The sequence below is a fragment of the Hypanus sabinus genome, chromosome 3 (assembly GCF_030144855.1).
Source record: "Hypanus sabinus isolate sHypSab1 chromosome 3, sHypSab1.hap1, whole genome shotgun sequence".
Lineage (NCBI taxonomy): Eukaryota > Metazoa > Chordata > Chondrichthyes > Myliobatiformes > Dasyatidae > Hypanus > Hypanus sabinus.
Genome location: NC_082708.1, coordinates 178,532,897 through 178,549,660, shown reverse-complemented (window position 1 = coordinate 178,549,660; position 16,764 = coordinate 178,532,897). Strand labels below are relative to the sequence as shown.

Genomic DNA, 16,764 nt, shown 5'->3' with positions numbered 1-16,764 from the left:
CTCCTACATTGCAACGGTTCGTTCCCCACCACGGTTCAGAGCAGACTTATGGGCTCCAGAGATCCTGACCGATTCATCCTGCAAGTGGCTCATCTGTTTGAGATCACCGACTTAACTTCAGCAAGGATCAATGCAGGACCTTGCTTACCTTTGTACACGGACCATTCCCATTCCTACCTGTGTGGGTAGTGCTGAACTGAACGCATTTTCCTCCTGGTGTGAAGGCTCCGTGCTGTTTATGTGTCTGTTCCCCCAGGTCTGTGACGTGGAGTGATGCACACTGGAGCCTGTGTTAAGGTCTGTCCCATTTCCAAATGCTTGAAATGCATTCTCTGCAGGTAGAAGATAAGATAGCTTAAACCCCAGGAAGTACTGGATCTCAGGCTTGAGCTATAGAGTGTTTGTAAAAAATATTCTATCTTTTTCTGTGTTGTGCTGTTTTTTTCAGTTTTAATTAACACACTACTTTTCAATGAGTATATAATGTTCTCTGGAATTTCATGAATGAACAGTGATCTTTTTAAATTATATCCAATTAATATCAGGCTTTTATAACCTTGGAGATTCTCTCAGCTTGAGATTTTCAGGGTCAAGATTCAAGGTTCATTATCTGTGTGCGCTCAAACTTGTGAAAACTTGTTTGCGGTAACAATCAACACAGCCTAAGGGTGTGCTGGGGGCAGCCTACAAAGCATCACATCACATTCCAGTGCCAACATCACATATCCAAAATACTCTGGCCGAACAACACAGAACACAACAAACAACAATAACCAAACAAAGCCCATTCCTGTACCCACAGTGCTCTAAGTCCAAGACCGACTGTTTTCTTTGGCTTCCGGCCTCCATTGGACTCAGATATGCAGACTCATAGTCTCAGGATGAATAGTGGAGAGATGTTTTCATTCATTGAGTCATGGAGTAATAAAGCATGGAATCAGGCCCTTAATTGCAACTCATTCAATCCAACCAAGAAGCCCATCTAAGTTAATCCATTTGCCCACTTACACCACTGGTGTTTAGGACAGCAATGAAGGTCCTCTCTCTCTGTCTGTATAAAAGGATTCTTTATTGCTATTTCCATAACATTTTTTTTTGACCAGTCAGGGTTGCTAGCTCTGAGCTGGACCCCCAAACCCGGAGGAGCTGTGGGCCACTCTCAGTTTGACCTCTACCCTTTGACCTGTTTGGCATGGGTGACTGTACCAGGTGCCAAAACACAAGGCCCTGACCCTCCGGGTCATTCAGGCACGCAGGCCTCCAAACCCTACAAGGCTGTGGTCCTCTTGAAGGCCATTTGCCCACATTTGGCCCATATCTCTCTAAACTTACCCATCACTCAGGGCTATTGATTTTGGGGTTTTACAAACTCATAGGGCTTAGCATACTGAATCAGGGTTATTATAATGTCATGAAATTTGTTGATTGGAGGCAGCAGTACAGTGCAAGACAGAAGTTACTGTAAATTACAAAAATACGTAAATAGTGTAAAAGGCATAATGAGGAAAAGTTGAATCTAAAGGAGTGAAATCATTTCTGATTGAGGGAGATGGAGGGGGAGGGATGGGGTTAACATTTACAATGTGAGCAAATGCGGAGATGTCACTGTGCAACAGAAATGTAGCAAGGACATCGCAGCACTGCAGACTGTTACAATGAATGGTATATAAGTGGGATGAAAAAGATAAGGCTTAGCTTTATTTGTCACATGTACACTGCAATATACAGTGAAATATGTTGTTTGTGTCAACAACCGACAGTGTCTGAGGTCGTGCTGGGGGCAACCCCACACATGTCACCATGCCTCTGGCGCCATGACGTACTAACCCTAATCGTAGTCTTTGGAATGTGGGAGGAGACTCAAGAGGTCATGGAAGAATGTTCACATTCATTACAGGCCGTGGTGGGAATCGAACCTTCTCTTCCTAATGCCGGCACTGTAAAGCATTACACTAACTGCTAGGTTATCACACCTACAACAAGGGAGCGCTCCCGTTTGTTCTCTCCCCACACCTCAGTGACTGCTCTGTCAGGACATACTTAAACTTCCATCAATCAAAATACATTTCTTCGGAACAAATGGCACCATTACATCCCAGGACAGGTAACCATACTCACTGAGGCAGATGTTATCGGTGAAGAGACTCAGGAAGCTCTCACAGTCCTCTCTCTGGTTTCCGCTCCCACTGCAAGTACACCAGGGCGCCACATTCGAGCTTGAGTTATCAATGTAGTTTGGGGTAATCACAGTACCTATCGAAAGAGAGGAAACAAACTTAAGGATGTCACCATGGAGACGTTGATGGGTTTCTGTTGGGGCCATGCAGAATGCCTACTGTTGTGTAGCTCATTAGCCTTGGACTTGGAACCTCACTACACATGGCCGTGTTGCGGTGAAAGAAATACCAGAACAACACATACAAAACACTGCAGGAACTCAGGCAGCATCTGTGAAGGGAAATGAACAGCTGACACCTCAGGCTGACTGTCTGTAAGACCACAAGCAGAATTAGGCCAGTCGGCCCATCGAATCTTCTCCACCATTCCATCATGGCTGATTAACTATCCCTCTCAACCCCATTCTCCTGCCTTCCCCCCGAAACCTTTGACACCGTTACTAATTAAGAACCTATCAACCTCTGTTTCAAATATAGCCAATGACTTGGTCTCCGCAGCCCACTGTGGCGATGAACTCCACAGATTCACCACCCTCCGGCTCAAGAAATTCCTCCTCATCTCTGTTCCAATGGGATATTCTTGTACTCTGAGGCTGTGCCCTCTGGTTCCAGCCTCCCCCATTACTGGAAACAAGCTCTCCACTTTGACTCTCCACTAGGCTTTTCAATATTCGATCAGTTTCAATGTGATCCCCCACAATGTTCTAAAGAAGGACCCTGATGAATGGTCTCAGCTCAAGGTGTCCATTGTTATTTCCTTCCATAGCTGCTTTCCTCTAGCATTTTGTGTGTGTTCCTCCGGATCACTGTACCTGCAGTCTCTCTTGTATCTCCATAATATTGGAATGGCTCTAGCTTTAACACAGCCCCCTGAAAACATACAAGATTGTATTCTTTTTGAAGATTCAGCATGACATCTAAAAACTTTGACAACCTTCTATAGATGTGTAGTGGAGAGTATGTTGACTGGCTGCATCACAGCCTGGTATGGAAACACCAATGCCCTTGAATAGAAAATCCTACAAAAAGTAGTGGATACGGACTGGGCGGTATCCCCACCACTGAGCACATCTACACAAAGCGTTGTCGCGGGAAAGCAGCATCCACCATCAGGGACCCATGTCATGCTCTTTTCCCACTACTGCCATCAGAAAGAAGATACAGCCGCAGGACTCACACCACCAAGTTCAGGAATAGTTATTACCCCTCAACCATCAGGCTCTTGAACAAAAGGGGACAACTTTACTCAACTTCTCTTTTCCAACAACCTATGGAGTCACTTTCAAAGACTCTTCATCTCATGTTCTTGAAATTGATTGCTTATTTATTTTTATTATTATTATTAATTATTTTTTCTTTTGTACTGGCACAGTTTGTTGTCTTTTGCTCTTTGGTTGTCTGCCCTGTTTTGCTCATTGCCCATCTGCTGACTCTATTTGGTTGTTGGTTGCATTGAGTACCGTATGCCACAAGAAAACAAATCTCAGGCTTGTATACAGATAGACCAATATACTTTGATAATAAATTTACTTTGAACTTTGAAGCATCACTACCTGTGACTGTTAGTGCAATGCTCAGGTGCGTCCAGGTCAATGGAAGACGGTAAGAATAATACTTCTATTATTTTTATTTACTTTTATGATGTTTATTTTTATTATTATTTATTGGCAGTGGCAACTTTAATCAGTACACTTGCTCAATAATGCAAATATCTAATCAGCCTATCATGTGGCAGCAACTCAATGCACAAAAGCATGAAGACATGTTCAAGAAGTTCAGTTGTTGTTCAGTCCAAACATCGGGGGGGGGGGGGGTGGAGAAATGTGATCTAAGTGACTTTGACAGTGGAATGATTGTTGGTGCCAGATGGAATGGTTTGAGTATCTCAGAAAATCCCCTGGGATTTTCACACACAACAATATCTAGAGTTTACAGAGAAAGGTGAAAATAAATGCAGATCTGTGGATGAAAATGCCTTGTTAGAGGAGATTTCCAGACTGGTTGAAGCTGACAGTAATTCGAATAACCATGTGTTACAAAAGTTGTGTGCAGAAGGCTATCTCTGAACATACAACACATCAAAACTTGAAGTGGATGGGCTATAGCTGTGGAGGACCATAAACCAACACTCACATACCACTTTATTAGGTACAGGAGGTATCTATAAAATGGCCACTGTGTATTTAAAGATACATCATGGTAACAGGCCCTTCTGACCCAATGAGCCCACACCACCCAATTACATTCATGTAACCAATTAACCTCCAAACATGTAAGTCTTTGAAATGTTGGAGGTAACCAAAACATTTGAAGGAAATCCACATAATCACAGGGAGAACGTGCAAACTCCTTAGAGAAAGCAGTGGGAATTGAACCCCGGTAACTAGTACTGTAATAGCAATATGTTAACCGCTCCCATTTTATAAAATACTTTCAAAAATTTAAATAACTATTATACTTGTCAATGGTCTGTAAGAGATTCCTTGCCTCTAAGCACCATGAATGTTATTGGGTCATGAGGTCATGGCCCAGGAGTGTGACAAAGTGAGTCTAGACAAACAAATTACTTCAAGGGATGTGTAGAAACTGGAGTTCCAGTCCATAAGGAAAATCAACATAAAAGCCAAAGAGAGGGCATATAATAGAGTAAAAAATTAGTGGGATGTTAGGGGATTGGGAAGATTTAGGTACCATCAGAAGACAAGTAAAAGAGTCATTAAGAAGGTAAAGATGGAATATGAAAGTAAGCCAACCAATAATATTAAAGAGGATACCAAAGGTTTCTTCAGATACATAAAGTGTAAAAAAGAAAGAACTGGATTTTCCACCACTGGAAACAATGCCGGAGAAGTGGTAATGAGGAACAATAAAATGGTAGATGAACTGGATAAGTATTTTACATCAGTCTTCACTGTGTGTGGAAGACACTAGCAGTATGGTGGAAATTCCAGGTGTTAGATGTCATAAGTTACCATTACCAGAGAGAGGATTCTTGTGGAAACTGATAAGTCACCCAGAGCAGATGGTGTTCTGAAAGAGGTGACTGAAGAGATTGTGGGGGTGTTAGTAATGATCTTTCAAGAATTACTATATTCTGGAATGGTTCTGGAAGACCGGAGAATTGCAGATGTCACTCCATTCTTCAAGAAGGGGAGAGGCATAAGAAAGTCATTTAGTCTAGCCTCTGTGTTTGGGAAGATGTGGAGTTGATTGTTAAGGATGTGGCTTCAGGGTACTTGGAGGCACAAGATAAAATAGACCGTAAACAGCATGGTTTCCTCAAGGGAAAATCTTGCTTGATGAATCTGTTGGGATATTTTGAAGAAATAACAAGTAAGATAGACAAAGGAGCATCATTTCATGTGGATTTTCAGAAGGCCTTTGACAAAGTGCCACACAAGAGGCTGCTTAACAAGCTATGAGTCCATGGTATTACAGGGAAGATTCTAGCATAGATAAAGCAGTGGCCAATTGGCAGAAACAAAGAGTGGGGATAAAGGGAGCCTTTTCTGACTGGTTGCTGGTGACTAGTGGTGTTCCACAGGGGTCTGTGTTGGCACCCATTCTTTTAACATTATATCTCAGAGATTTGGACGATGGAATTGATGGCTTTGTTGCAAAGTTTGTAGACAATATGAAAATAGGTGGAGGGGCAGGCAGTTTGGAGGAAGTAGTGAGGTTACAGAAGGACTTATTAGGAGAATGGGTAAAGAAATGGCAGATGGAATACAATGTCAAGAGATGTATGGTCATGCACTTTGGTGGAAGAAATGAAAGGGTTGACTATTTTCTAAGTGGAGAGAAAATACAAAAAACTAAGATGCAAAGGGTCTTGGGAGTCCTTCTACAGAATTCCCTAAAGGTTAATTTGCAGGGTGATTCTGTGGTGAGGAAGGCAAATGCAATGTTAGCCTTCATTTCAAAAGGACTAGAATATAAAAGCAAGGATGTAATGTTGAGACTTCATTATGCACTGGTGAGGCCTCACTTGGAATATTGTGAGCAGTTTTGTGCCCCTTAACTTAGAAAGGATGGGCTGAAACTGGAGGGGGTTCAAATGAGATTCACAAAAATGATTCTAGGATTAAACAGCTTGTTGTATGAAGAGCATTTGATGGCTCTGGGACTGTATTCACTGGAATTCAAAAGAATGACATGTGACCTCATTGAAGCCTATCAAATGGTGAAAGGCCTAGATAGAGTGGATGTGGAGAGAATGTTTCCTGTGGTCTAAGACCACAGCCTCAGAATAGAGGGTGTCCTTTAAGAATGAAGATGAGGAGGAATTTCTTTACCCAGAGAGTGGTGAATCTGTGGAATTCTTTGCCGCAGGCAGCTGTAGAGGCCAAGACTTTATGTATATTTAAAGTAGAGGTTGACAGATTCTTGATTGGTCAGGTCATTAAGGGATATGGGGGAAGGCAGGTGATTGGTGCTTATAGGAAAAATTAATCAGCCATAATGAAATGGCAGAGCAGACTTGATCGGCTAAATGGCCTAATTCTGCTCCTATACCTTATGGTGTTATGGTATTCTAAAGAGAAAAAAATATAAGTCCAATGTATTCAGGAAAAGCCTTTAAACAAATAAATTATTTGATCTTTGCCTCAATGCATTTGTTGGGTCTTGCAAGACATAATCTTGGCTATTCCATTCCCTCAACTGTAATAGGGATTATATTTATGCAAAGCGGAGTACATCAAAGGTTATGAGAGGTATTAAGTTCCTTACAATCATTAGGCTCTTGAACCACCATGGACAGACTCACTTTCAAGGATTTTACAACTCATATTCTTAGTTTTATTTATTTATATGCACAATTTAAGGATTGAGTGGCGGGGTGGAGATACATCCCTCCCAAATGAGATGTAATGTGCCCCTTCCATCTGCTAGCCTGCAGGCCAACCTTGGGCAAGGTGTAGCACCTGCTTAACCCTCCCACCCCCCGATCAGGGTCACTTGAAGCCATGGGAGCAGGTGGTGGATGGTCGTACGAGCAGCTGGTACGTATCACAAGTCCTGGTTATGCCAGGCAGATAATCTCTGAAGAGTGTTGATAATGGCTGGAGTCACCTGTTTTTTAAAGATGTTGCCCAGAAAAAAGCAATGGCAAACTATTTCTGTAGAAAAGTTTGCTATAGCACTTAACGAACGAACAAACTAACGAACGAACGAATGAACAAGCAAAGGACTGTAATTGTGCAGTACTGAAAGCATTGACTATGAATATAAGAATAATAAGGTATTGTGTGGTTTATTTATGTAGATGCTTTTATTCATGAATAAAGTTTATTTTGATAATAATTGTCTTTATTTGCACATTGGTTGTTTGTCAATCTTTCTTTAGGTATAGTTTTTCATATATTCTATTGTATTTCTTTATTTTCTGTAAGTGCCTAAAAAAAAATGAATCTCAAAGTTACATGCATGTAATTTAATAATAAATTTTACTTTGACTTTGATTTCATTCCGGAGGAGAATTGCTCGGGCTTCTCTCTGCAGCTCCCCTATGATTGAGCAGCTTTCCCTCAGAATAAATAACTCAAACACAAGAGATTCTGCAGATGCTAGAAATGTGGAGTAACTCACACAAAATGCTAGAGGAACCTACCAGGTCAGACAGCACCTATGGTGAGGAATAAAGAGCCGATGTTTGGGGCTGAGACCCTTCATCAGGACGGCTGAATAAATAACTTAATGCTTTTCATAACCTTCAGAAGACCAGCCATGCACTAACATAAAAGGAAGTGTTAAATACTGACACTGAATGCCTGAAATGGGAACATGTTCCACTCTGCAGCACTATTTACCTTCACATCGAAGAGCACTGTAATTAGAATAACATTGCCCTCAGAAGGCAAGGTGCCAGAATCTCACCTATAATCCCAGTATACGAGAGCAGACATGCGGCATAGTTCTCCCTGAGACAACCACTCACAGACTGTGCTGAAGGCTGACAGCGGGTTTGGAACTCTGCTAGTCGTGATCTGCCAGGAAGAAGATAAGAAAAGCAAAAAAATTACATGACTCTATTTAACCAAAGGAAATTAAAACACCGAGCCTTTCTTGTACACCATGATTGAGGCTGTGACCTATAACATCAGACAGAGTGTTAGAACATTTTCATCACATGGCTTCTACACAATTAAAAATAACTCCAATGTTCATCAAAGTCAGGCTTCCTTTCTCGGACCACAGTGTAGAACAATAGATTTGAGCAAGATTACCTAATAATTCAACAAGTATAAAGCTTGAGACTTCAAATGCTAGAAGTCTGAAGTAGTACCTAAAATGCTAGAGGAACTCAGCAGGTCAGGCAAACGGAGAGAAATGGACAGTTGATGTTTCAGCTTGAGACCCTATATGTGAACTGAATGGTCTCAACCTGATCACTGCTGGAAATGGATTTTAAGACAGAAATAACTTCAAAATATTAAACTAGTCCAAAGGCAGACATGGAAGTCCGAAAATGGGGGTCTAACTTCGTGTTTACTTTAAGCAAGGTGCATATATTTCACACATATGTAAATGAAATATTTAACATAAAACCCATAATGAATTATGTAAATAAACAAAAATGCTTAATAAAAAAAATATACACACACACAAGATTACTCAAACATTACTGAGACAGGAGAAAGGATACATTTTTGGCCAAGACTACATTTCTACAAACATGTAGATTGGTGGAAAATGAGTTCTGAGCCGAATACCAATTAGGAACCATAATATCCAAAGATGAACAGAATTACTCTGTTTACCAGGTAAAATGTAGGATCTACCAATCCTCCTACTGAAGGTAAAGGTCTTTGGTTAATCAAACCAGAGATCATTGTAAAATTGGACTAACTCTCATTCCTACTTCCTCACCATATTAACAATGTCAAAAGGAACATTGCAACAAGATATTGAACAATCTTCCTGATGGTCACAATGAAGACATAGAGATCCTGCAGATGCTGAAAAACTCGAGGAACTTAACAGGTCGGGCAGCATCTATGGAGGGAAGTGGGCAGTCAATGTTTTGGGTTGAGACCCTTCATCTGGGCTTGAGACATGGACGGGTGGTAGCTGGGGGGGAAAGGGTGCAACAGGAACTTGCTGGTGATAGGTGGGTCCAGGTAAAGTGGATTATAAGCAGGTGAGGGAAGAGCAAGAGTGGGACTGATGTCAGAAACTGGGAGGTGATAGGTGGAAGTGACAAAGGGCTGAAGAAGGATAGGATAGTGCTGCATGGAATAAAGGGAGGGTTATGGGGCGGTGGCCAGATGGAGGAATATGTGGATGATAGGTAAATGGACAGGGCTGGGTAGGGAAATAGATAGGGTAATGGGGGGGGCAGTTAAATAAGGGAGAAAAAAAGGGGACAGAGGGGAGTGGTTATTGAAGTTAGAGAAATTATCAGCTCTTGCCCTGCATCTCTGCAGCATCAGAGATGTGTACAAATCAAAGCCCCTTTCGGCCTTAAGATATGGGAGCAGAATTAGGCCAGTTTGCCCATCAAATCTGTTCCACTGCGGCGACCCATTTCCTGGACCGGCTCACAATTAGATAGCCTACGGGGGTTTGCGAGCACAGAGCTTTGGAGCCTCTGCGCCACGGGGGGCAGGTTGAGGGAGGCTTAAAAGCGAGGCTGAGGATTTCGAATAAAGTTTTTTCCTTCGACTGCAGTTACCGACTCCGTGTCGTAATTTTAGCGCTGCGTGTAGCACACAGCTACACCACCATTCAATTATGGCTGATTTTTTTTCAACTCTTGCCTTCTTCATTAACCCCCTTTTACCAATCAAGGACCTAACCCTGCCTTAAATACGCACATTGACAGCCTCCACAGCCCTCCATGGCAATGAATTTCAGATTCACCACCTTCTTACTAAAGAAATTCCTCCTCATCTCATTTTCTTCTGAGATTTTGGAACACACACAAAATGCTGGAGGAACTCAGCAGGCCAGGCTGCATTTATGGAAAATAGTAAACAATCAATGTTTCAGGCTGAGACTGTTTAGCAGGAGCTTTTGGATCCTTTTAAATGAAATTGCTCTTCTTTGCAGTAAACCAAACCCAGTTGCTATAATAACAACAACTGCCCGATCAAGTCAAAGTTGAGTTTATTCATAATTAAAAATCCTCAGCTTTTATGCAAACCAGCCTCTCAGATACATCTATATTTTGGATATTCAAACCTTGACGAATTAATGATCTGCCTTATGCTGTTTGATTGAAATTGCTTAGTATTTACCAGATTAAAAATTTAAAAAGGCTTGAAGTTAATTAATCTCGTTTCTTCCTTCCATTGTCCCAGACTCACTCCTGTGGTGGGAATACAAGACAGGAGTGCACCACGTCAGAGGAAGGAAGCTGGTGGAGTCAGTCCTCAGGGAAACTCAAATCCTGGACACAGGCAGCGAGAATAGGAGCTGCAAGCATTTCAGCAATAACCTGCCAGATTACTCTGCACTACAATAATTCTTTGGAGTGAAAAATAGAGTCAATGATTTCTACCTATACATAGCTATTCACTTCCTTTTCTCTACTGTATTTATCTTCTTTTCCCAGTGAGGTCCCTATAGGACCTAACTTCACTGTACTGATTCCACAATCTATGGATTCACTGTCAAGGACTCTATAACTCCTCTATTCAGTATTTTCTATCTATCTATATGTCTGTCTGTCTATCTATCTATCTATCTCTTTACCTATCTATCTGTTTATTTGTATTTGCACAGATTGTCTTTTGCACATTGGTTGTTTGTCAGTCTTTGTGTGTAGTTTCCCATTGATTATAATGTATTTCTTTGTTCCACTGTGAATGCCCACAAGAAACCGAATCTCATATGGTGAAATATGCATACTTTGATAATAAATTTATTTCGAACTTTTGAACCTTTTAAAGGAAGTCTGAGGTCTCACAACAAGGTATTTTGACTGGGTGGTGGTTTGACTCCACAAGATATCTGTCATCACCTTGTAATTAGCCCATGTCTCCCAAGGCTGCTGTATCATTCAGTGACTTGGTTGAGAAATGGCAAGAGTGATTGATGTTTAAAAAAACAGTTAGTGTGCATCCATATCTGGCTACATTCCCAACCTTGAAGGAAATTAATTTCCATATGTTCTTCAAATCTCTGCAGTTTGACTTTTCCTATCATGTGATTAAATTTTACAGAGAACTACACAGAATGCAGGGGCAGTAACATTCAGTTTATGTCCTATATAAAGGGATATCAGTGCTCAAATAGGTAGAAGTATCTATAAAATATTAAATTTTAAATTGAATCAAAATTAATTCATCACGGAGCAGAGCAAACAGTTTTATGCCTATTTGTTTTCTATAAAATGGGATCAAGATTGAGAAAGCAATTTTTCTTCAACAAATTAGAAAACAAGATTTTAGAGGAACATGACATGGAACTTCTCCACTCAGAGGGTGGTGAGAAGGTGGAACAAGCTGGCAGCGGAAGTGGCGGACGCAGATTCAGTTGCAACATTTAAGAGGAAGTTGGATAGGTGTATGGATGAGAGGGGCACGGAAGGCTATGCTCCAGGTGCACAGTGAAGGGACGAGGCAGAATAGTAGTTCAGCACAGACTAGATGGGTCGAAAGCCTTGTTTCTGTCCTGTAGTTGTCTATGGCTCTAATTATCACAGTTATACAGCATAGAAACAGGCCCTTCAATTCAACCTGTCTATGCTGACCAAGATCTCGTTCTACGCCAATTTCATCTGCCTGCTTTTAAACTGTTCCACTCTATGTACCTGTCCAAATGTTTTTAAACATTGTAATTTTACCTCCTCTTCTTGTAACTCATTCCTTACACCTACCACCCTTGTGTTAAATATCTGCCCCTCGGACCCCTTTTAAATTTTCCCCTCTATCGTAATCCTAAAACCTCCAGCTTTAGACTCCCAGCCTTTGGAAAAAGACAGGAGCAACAGTAAAAAGGGTCTTAGAAGAGTGAGAAATTAAATTTCAGCAATTTCTTCCCGCTCCCCCTTCTCTCTTTATCAATTCCCCATTCTGGCTCTTGTCACACCCCTTGCTCCTCTCCTCACCTGCTCATCACCTCTCTCTAGTGCTCCTACCCCTTTCCCTTTCTGTCATGGTTCACTGTCCTCTCCTATTAGATTCAGCCCTTTACTCTACCACCTATCACCTTCCTTCTTACTTCATCCCTCTTCCCTCTCTCACCTCACTTCCCCCTCAAATGGCTCACCTATCACCTTCCCCTCCCCCACCCCACCTTCATATTTTGGCTCCTTCCCCCTTCCTTTCCTGTCCCACTGAAGGGTCTCGGCCTGAAGCATCGACAATTTATTTTTCTCCATAGATGCTGCTTGGCCTGCTGATTTCCTCCAGCATCTTATGTGTGTTATCAGCATTGTAGAACAGAGGGGCAGACCTAGGGATCCTTGAAAATGATGAACACACGTCATGAAGTAGGAATATGGTACGTTTGGCTTCATCTGAAAAGGCACGGGGTACTTCTCAGCCTGAAGTGTTGACTGTTTACTCTTTTCCATAGGCGCTGCCTGGCCTGCCGAGTTCCTCCAGCATTTTGAGTGTGTTGCTTTGGATTTCAGCATCTGCAGATTACATGAGTTGGGATGTCATGTTACAGCAGGTGAGCATGCACTAGAATATTGTGTGTAGCTCTGGGAACGGTGTGATAACAGCATCAAAAATACATTTGGATGGCTTCATTAACAGGAAAAGTTGAAATTGAACCAGAGGGAAGGACAGAGAGACGGAGGGAAAGAGAGAAAGAGGTGTGTGTGTGTGTGTGTGTGTGTGTGTGTGTGTGTGTGTGTGTGTGTGTGTGTGTGTGTGTGTGTGTGTGTGCGCGCACACGCGTGTATATATACACACAACTGTTTATATACGTTTGTATATATATAAAACTGTTTGTTGGAATTCTTTGTTTTCTGTACCTCTGCATTATTAACCCAAGTATTTTGTATTATACGTTTTTGTAACTCTTACAAAGTGATTTCTTGTGGGAATAGATAAGTGAATGCTTATTACTGCATCAGAAAAGAACACATCACAAATTTTAAAATGATTTTCATTACACAAAGTAATTTTCATTTACGTCATACTGTATATAATGGCTGCCTTTTTGAGGTATCATCTTTTGAAACTGTCCTCTCATATAATTACTGTAATTAATTGTATGTTTTATGTATTGCACAGTTCTGCTGTCACAAAACAACAGATTTCAAATATGTCAGTGATAATAAACCTGATTCTGATTTTGACCATGCCCCTACCTCTAGTCTCAGAAGAATCTCTCTCAGAGTCTTGTATATGTCAATGAGATCACACCTCATTCTTATCTCCGAGGAAATCTTAGTTGATCTCTTATTATAGAAAACCTCCTTAACCCAGGATTGAATCTACATGGAACCAAGAATATGCTCCCCTCTATAAGGGGGACCAAACCTGTGTACAGCATGCCATATGTGGTTTCACCAAAGCCCTCTACAATTTGTACATTTTGACGCCAGGTTCTGGTTGTAAAGAAAGCAGATAGTTTTCCTTCTCCAAGCATCCAACATTTACTCTCCTCTTTTCCCCAGTAATCCCCACTGGCCTTCTGCTCTTTTCTTTCAATTAATTTTCAGTTCTTTGATGAAACAGTGATGAAAGACCTGCTACAATCGCAGCTTTCAACTTCAATGATGGTTCTCTGCTATTGCTCCACAAGAGGGGTCCTCTGATCCAGCCGAGCTCTGCTCATTTGGAATTCTTTGTCTGGAAAGCAGACTGCTATGAAGATAGAATAATATTCAAGGTCTACTGTCACTGGAAACAAAAAAGGTCATTCATATTTAGGTCTGTTCACAGGGATTTATAAGTTAAATCAAAAGCAGTCCTTGGAAAATTTAACTACCTTTCAGCAACAAAATCTGTTCAAATTGAAGAAAAAAATGCAGCCCCCTGAAACAGCAATGTAAAGATCTATTACACTGGAAATCTCAAACACTCAATTCTATGAGAAACACCTGGAGATATATTTTTTGTCAGTCCCTTTGGAGTTCAATAAGGAGACAAGCTTTAATGGCTTCAGTAGCATTGCAGTAACTCACCATCCACAAGCAATAAATAAGGTGCAGATATATTAACTGCTCACTCATTCCTCACCTCGCTTTGGGCTCCCCCTCCAAGGCTGCAAAATGATACTTGACCTAACTTGTTCGCTGGTTGGATCAGGTGGGCTATTTTCCATGCCAAAATTCTTGAACCCTCCCCCTTCTAGCATTGTGGGTCTAGTCACGTCTCAAAGGCTTGAGATTTCCAATGTAAAAGATCCTTACATCGCAGTTTGGGGTGTCAAGAAGACAGCCCACCACGCCTTCTCAAGGGCAGCAAGGGATGGACATAGAAACATAGAATGCAATGGACAGTATAGGTTCTTCAGCCTACAATATTGTGGTGACTTTTTACCCTACTCTAAAATCAATCTAACCCTGTCCTCCTTCATATCCATCCATTTTCCTAGCCATCCACTTTTCCTTCCTGCATAGCTCTTCATTTTTCAATCATCCGTGTGCCTATTTCACAAGCTCTTAAATGTCCCTAATGTATCTGCCTCGACCACCACAGCTGTCAGCCCATTCCACACACCCACCACTTACCCCTGATATTCCTCCACACATTCTTCCATCTTAACAACTTGTACCCTCGTATTACCAATTAAGTACTCTCTCAGCCTGCTCTTGAATGAATGTGTAAAAAAAAGATTTTCCCCACTGACTTCAATAGAAAGTAAAATATAACATATATTTGAAAATGATCAAGGGCAGGCAACCAATACTGGAGAAGAAATGGGTCATTTAACTCCATTGATCACTTTTACCATTATGTGATTACAAAAATCGATTAATCTTAGATTTACTCACTATAATAATGAACTTGCTATAAATTTCTATATGAGGAAGAAAGTACCAGAATTCCTTCACCCATTCCACTTAGTGCATAAAGGGTCTGTCTATAATTTTTAAGCTTACCTGCCGGTCCAAGACCCAATCAATAGCAATATTTTCTTACTGACTATTGGATCAGTTCCTTTAAAACTGAAGAATTGAAAACTTTGATCAAAGGATCAATTCAAATTATTTTGTTCTCTTTTATTTTTAAGTCTGGGGGAGATTGAAAATTTGGCCGAGTGCTGTAATTACAATAACCTCTCACTCAATGTCAATAAAATCAAGGAGCTAATTGTAGATTTCAGGAGAGGCAAACCAGAGGTCATGAGCCAGTAATCATCAGAGGATCAGAAGAGGAGAGAGTCAGTAACTTTAAATTCCTGGGTGTCACTATCTCAGAAGACCTGTCCAGGACTCATCATGTAAATATAATTGCAAAGAAACCACAACAGCTGATGCACCATCAATAACTCTCGGAGACGTGAGTTAAGGTCGGCTTTTATTGGCTGGAAGAAAGCACAAGCAGCAAGTGACCACCACACAACATCCTGGAGACTGAGGAAGGGGCTGTGCCTCCAATCACCTTTATACCGGGGTCTGCGGGAGGAGCCACAGGAGCAGTCAGCGGGGGGGGGGGGGGGGGCGTGTCCAGACAGGTATATGTAGTTCCTCACAACAGCACTGCTATTTCCTCAGGAGTCTGCAAAGATTCGGCATGTCATCAAAAATCTTGGCAAGCCTCTATAGATGCGTGGTGGAAAGTGTGCTGACTGGGGGCATTACAGCCTGGTACGGGAACACCGATGCTTTTGAGCAGAACATTCTACAAAATGTAATGGACTCAGCCCAGTACATCACGAGTAAAACCCTCTCAATCATTGAGCACGTCCACATGACATGTTGCTGCAGGAAAGTAGCATCCATTATAAAAGATCCTCACCACCAACACCATGCTCTTTTCTCACTGCTGTCATTAGAAAGAAGGTACAAGAGCCTCAGAACTCGCACCAACAGGTTCAAGAACAGTTACTACAGAAGATCACTCTAGGTCCCACTCCTGCACCTAATAACGTGACCACTGAATGTATTCCCTTTGTTGCAGTAGATGATTCTTGTAACACCTTCGAGCCATGGCACCCAGCTAGTCGCTGATTTACAACCAATTAACCTAGCAACTGATAGGTCTTTGGACTGTGAGAGGAAACCCTCGCAGTCACGGGGTGGGGAGGGGGAGGGGAACGTACAAACTCCTGACAGGCAGTGGCAGGAATCGAACCTGGGTCGTCTGTACTGTAAAGCGTTGTGCTAACCATTATGTTAGCATGCTGAACTGTATACTACCTTGAGATTTATTTTCTCACAGGCATTCACAGTAGAACAAACAAAAATACAATAAAATCAATGCTAAACTAAACACGAAGACTAACAACCAATGTGCAAAAGAAGACAAACTGTGCAAACACAAATAGAATAAATCAGTAAGTAAATAAATAATACTGAAAACAGGGGTTGTAGAGTCCTGGAAGGTGAGTCTGCAGATTGTGGAATCTGTTCTGAGTTGAGGTGAGTGAAGTTCAGAAGTCTGATGGTTGAAGGGTTATGAGGGGTGGGGGGGTCGGTAAGGCAGAGATCAACGGCAATTAGTAGACAAAGGATGGG

The 16,764-nt window shown here is 41.5% G+C and overlaps 1 protein-coding gene across 7 annotated transcripts in view; it reads right to left on the bottom strand.

The window, feature by feature from the left end:
- The window catches only part of gfra4a (GDNF family receptor alpha 4a), a 277,708-nt gene that overhangs the window by 19,565 nt on the left and 241,379 nt on the right, over positions 1-16,764 (bottom strand). For all 7 annotated transcript variants that reach the window (XM_059965707.1, XM_059965706.1, XM_059965712.1 and 4 more), the window contains 3 exons: positions 8,055-8,164; positions 2,119-2,253; positions 178-332 (listed from right to left, as the gene is read on the bottom strand). In XM_059965707.1, coding sequence (XP_059821690.1) covers positions 178-332; positions 2,119-2,253; positions 8,055-8,164 — 400 coding nt within the window. The remainder of the gene's footprint in view (positions 1-177; positions 333-2,118; positions 2,254-8,054; positions 8,165-16,764) is intronic.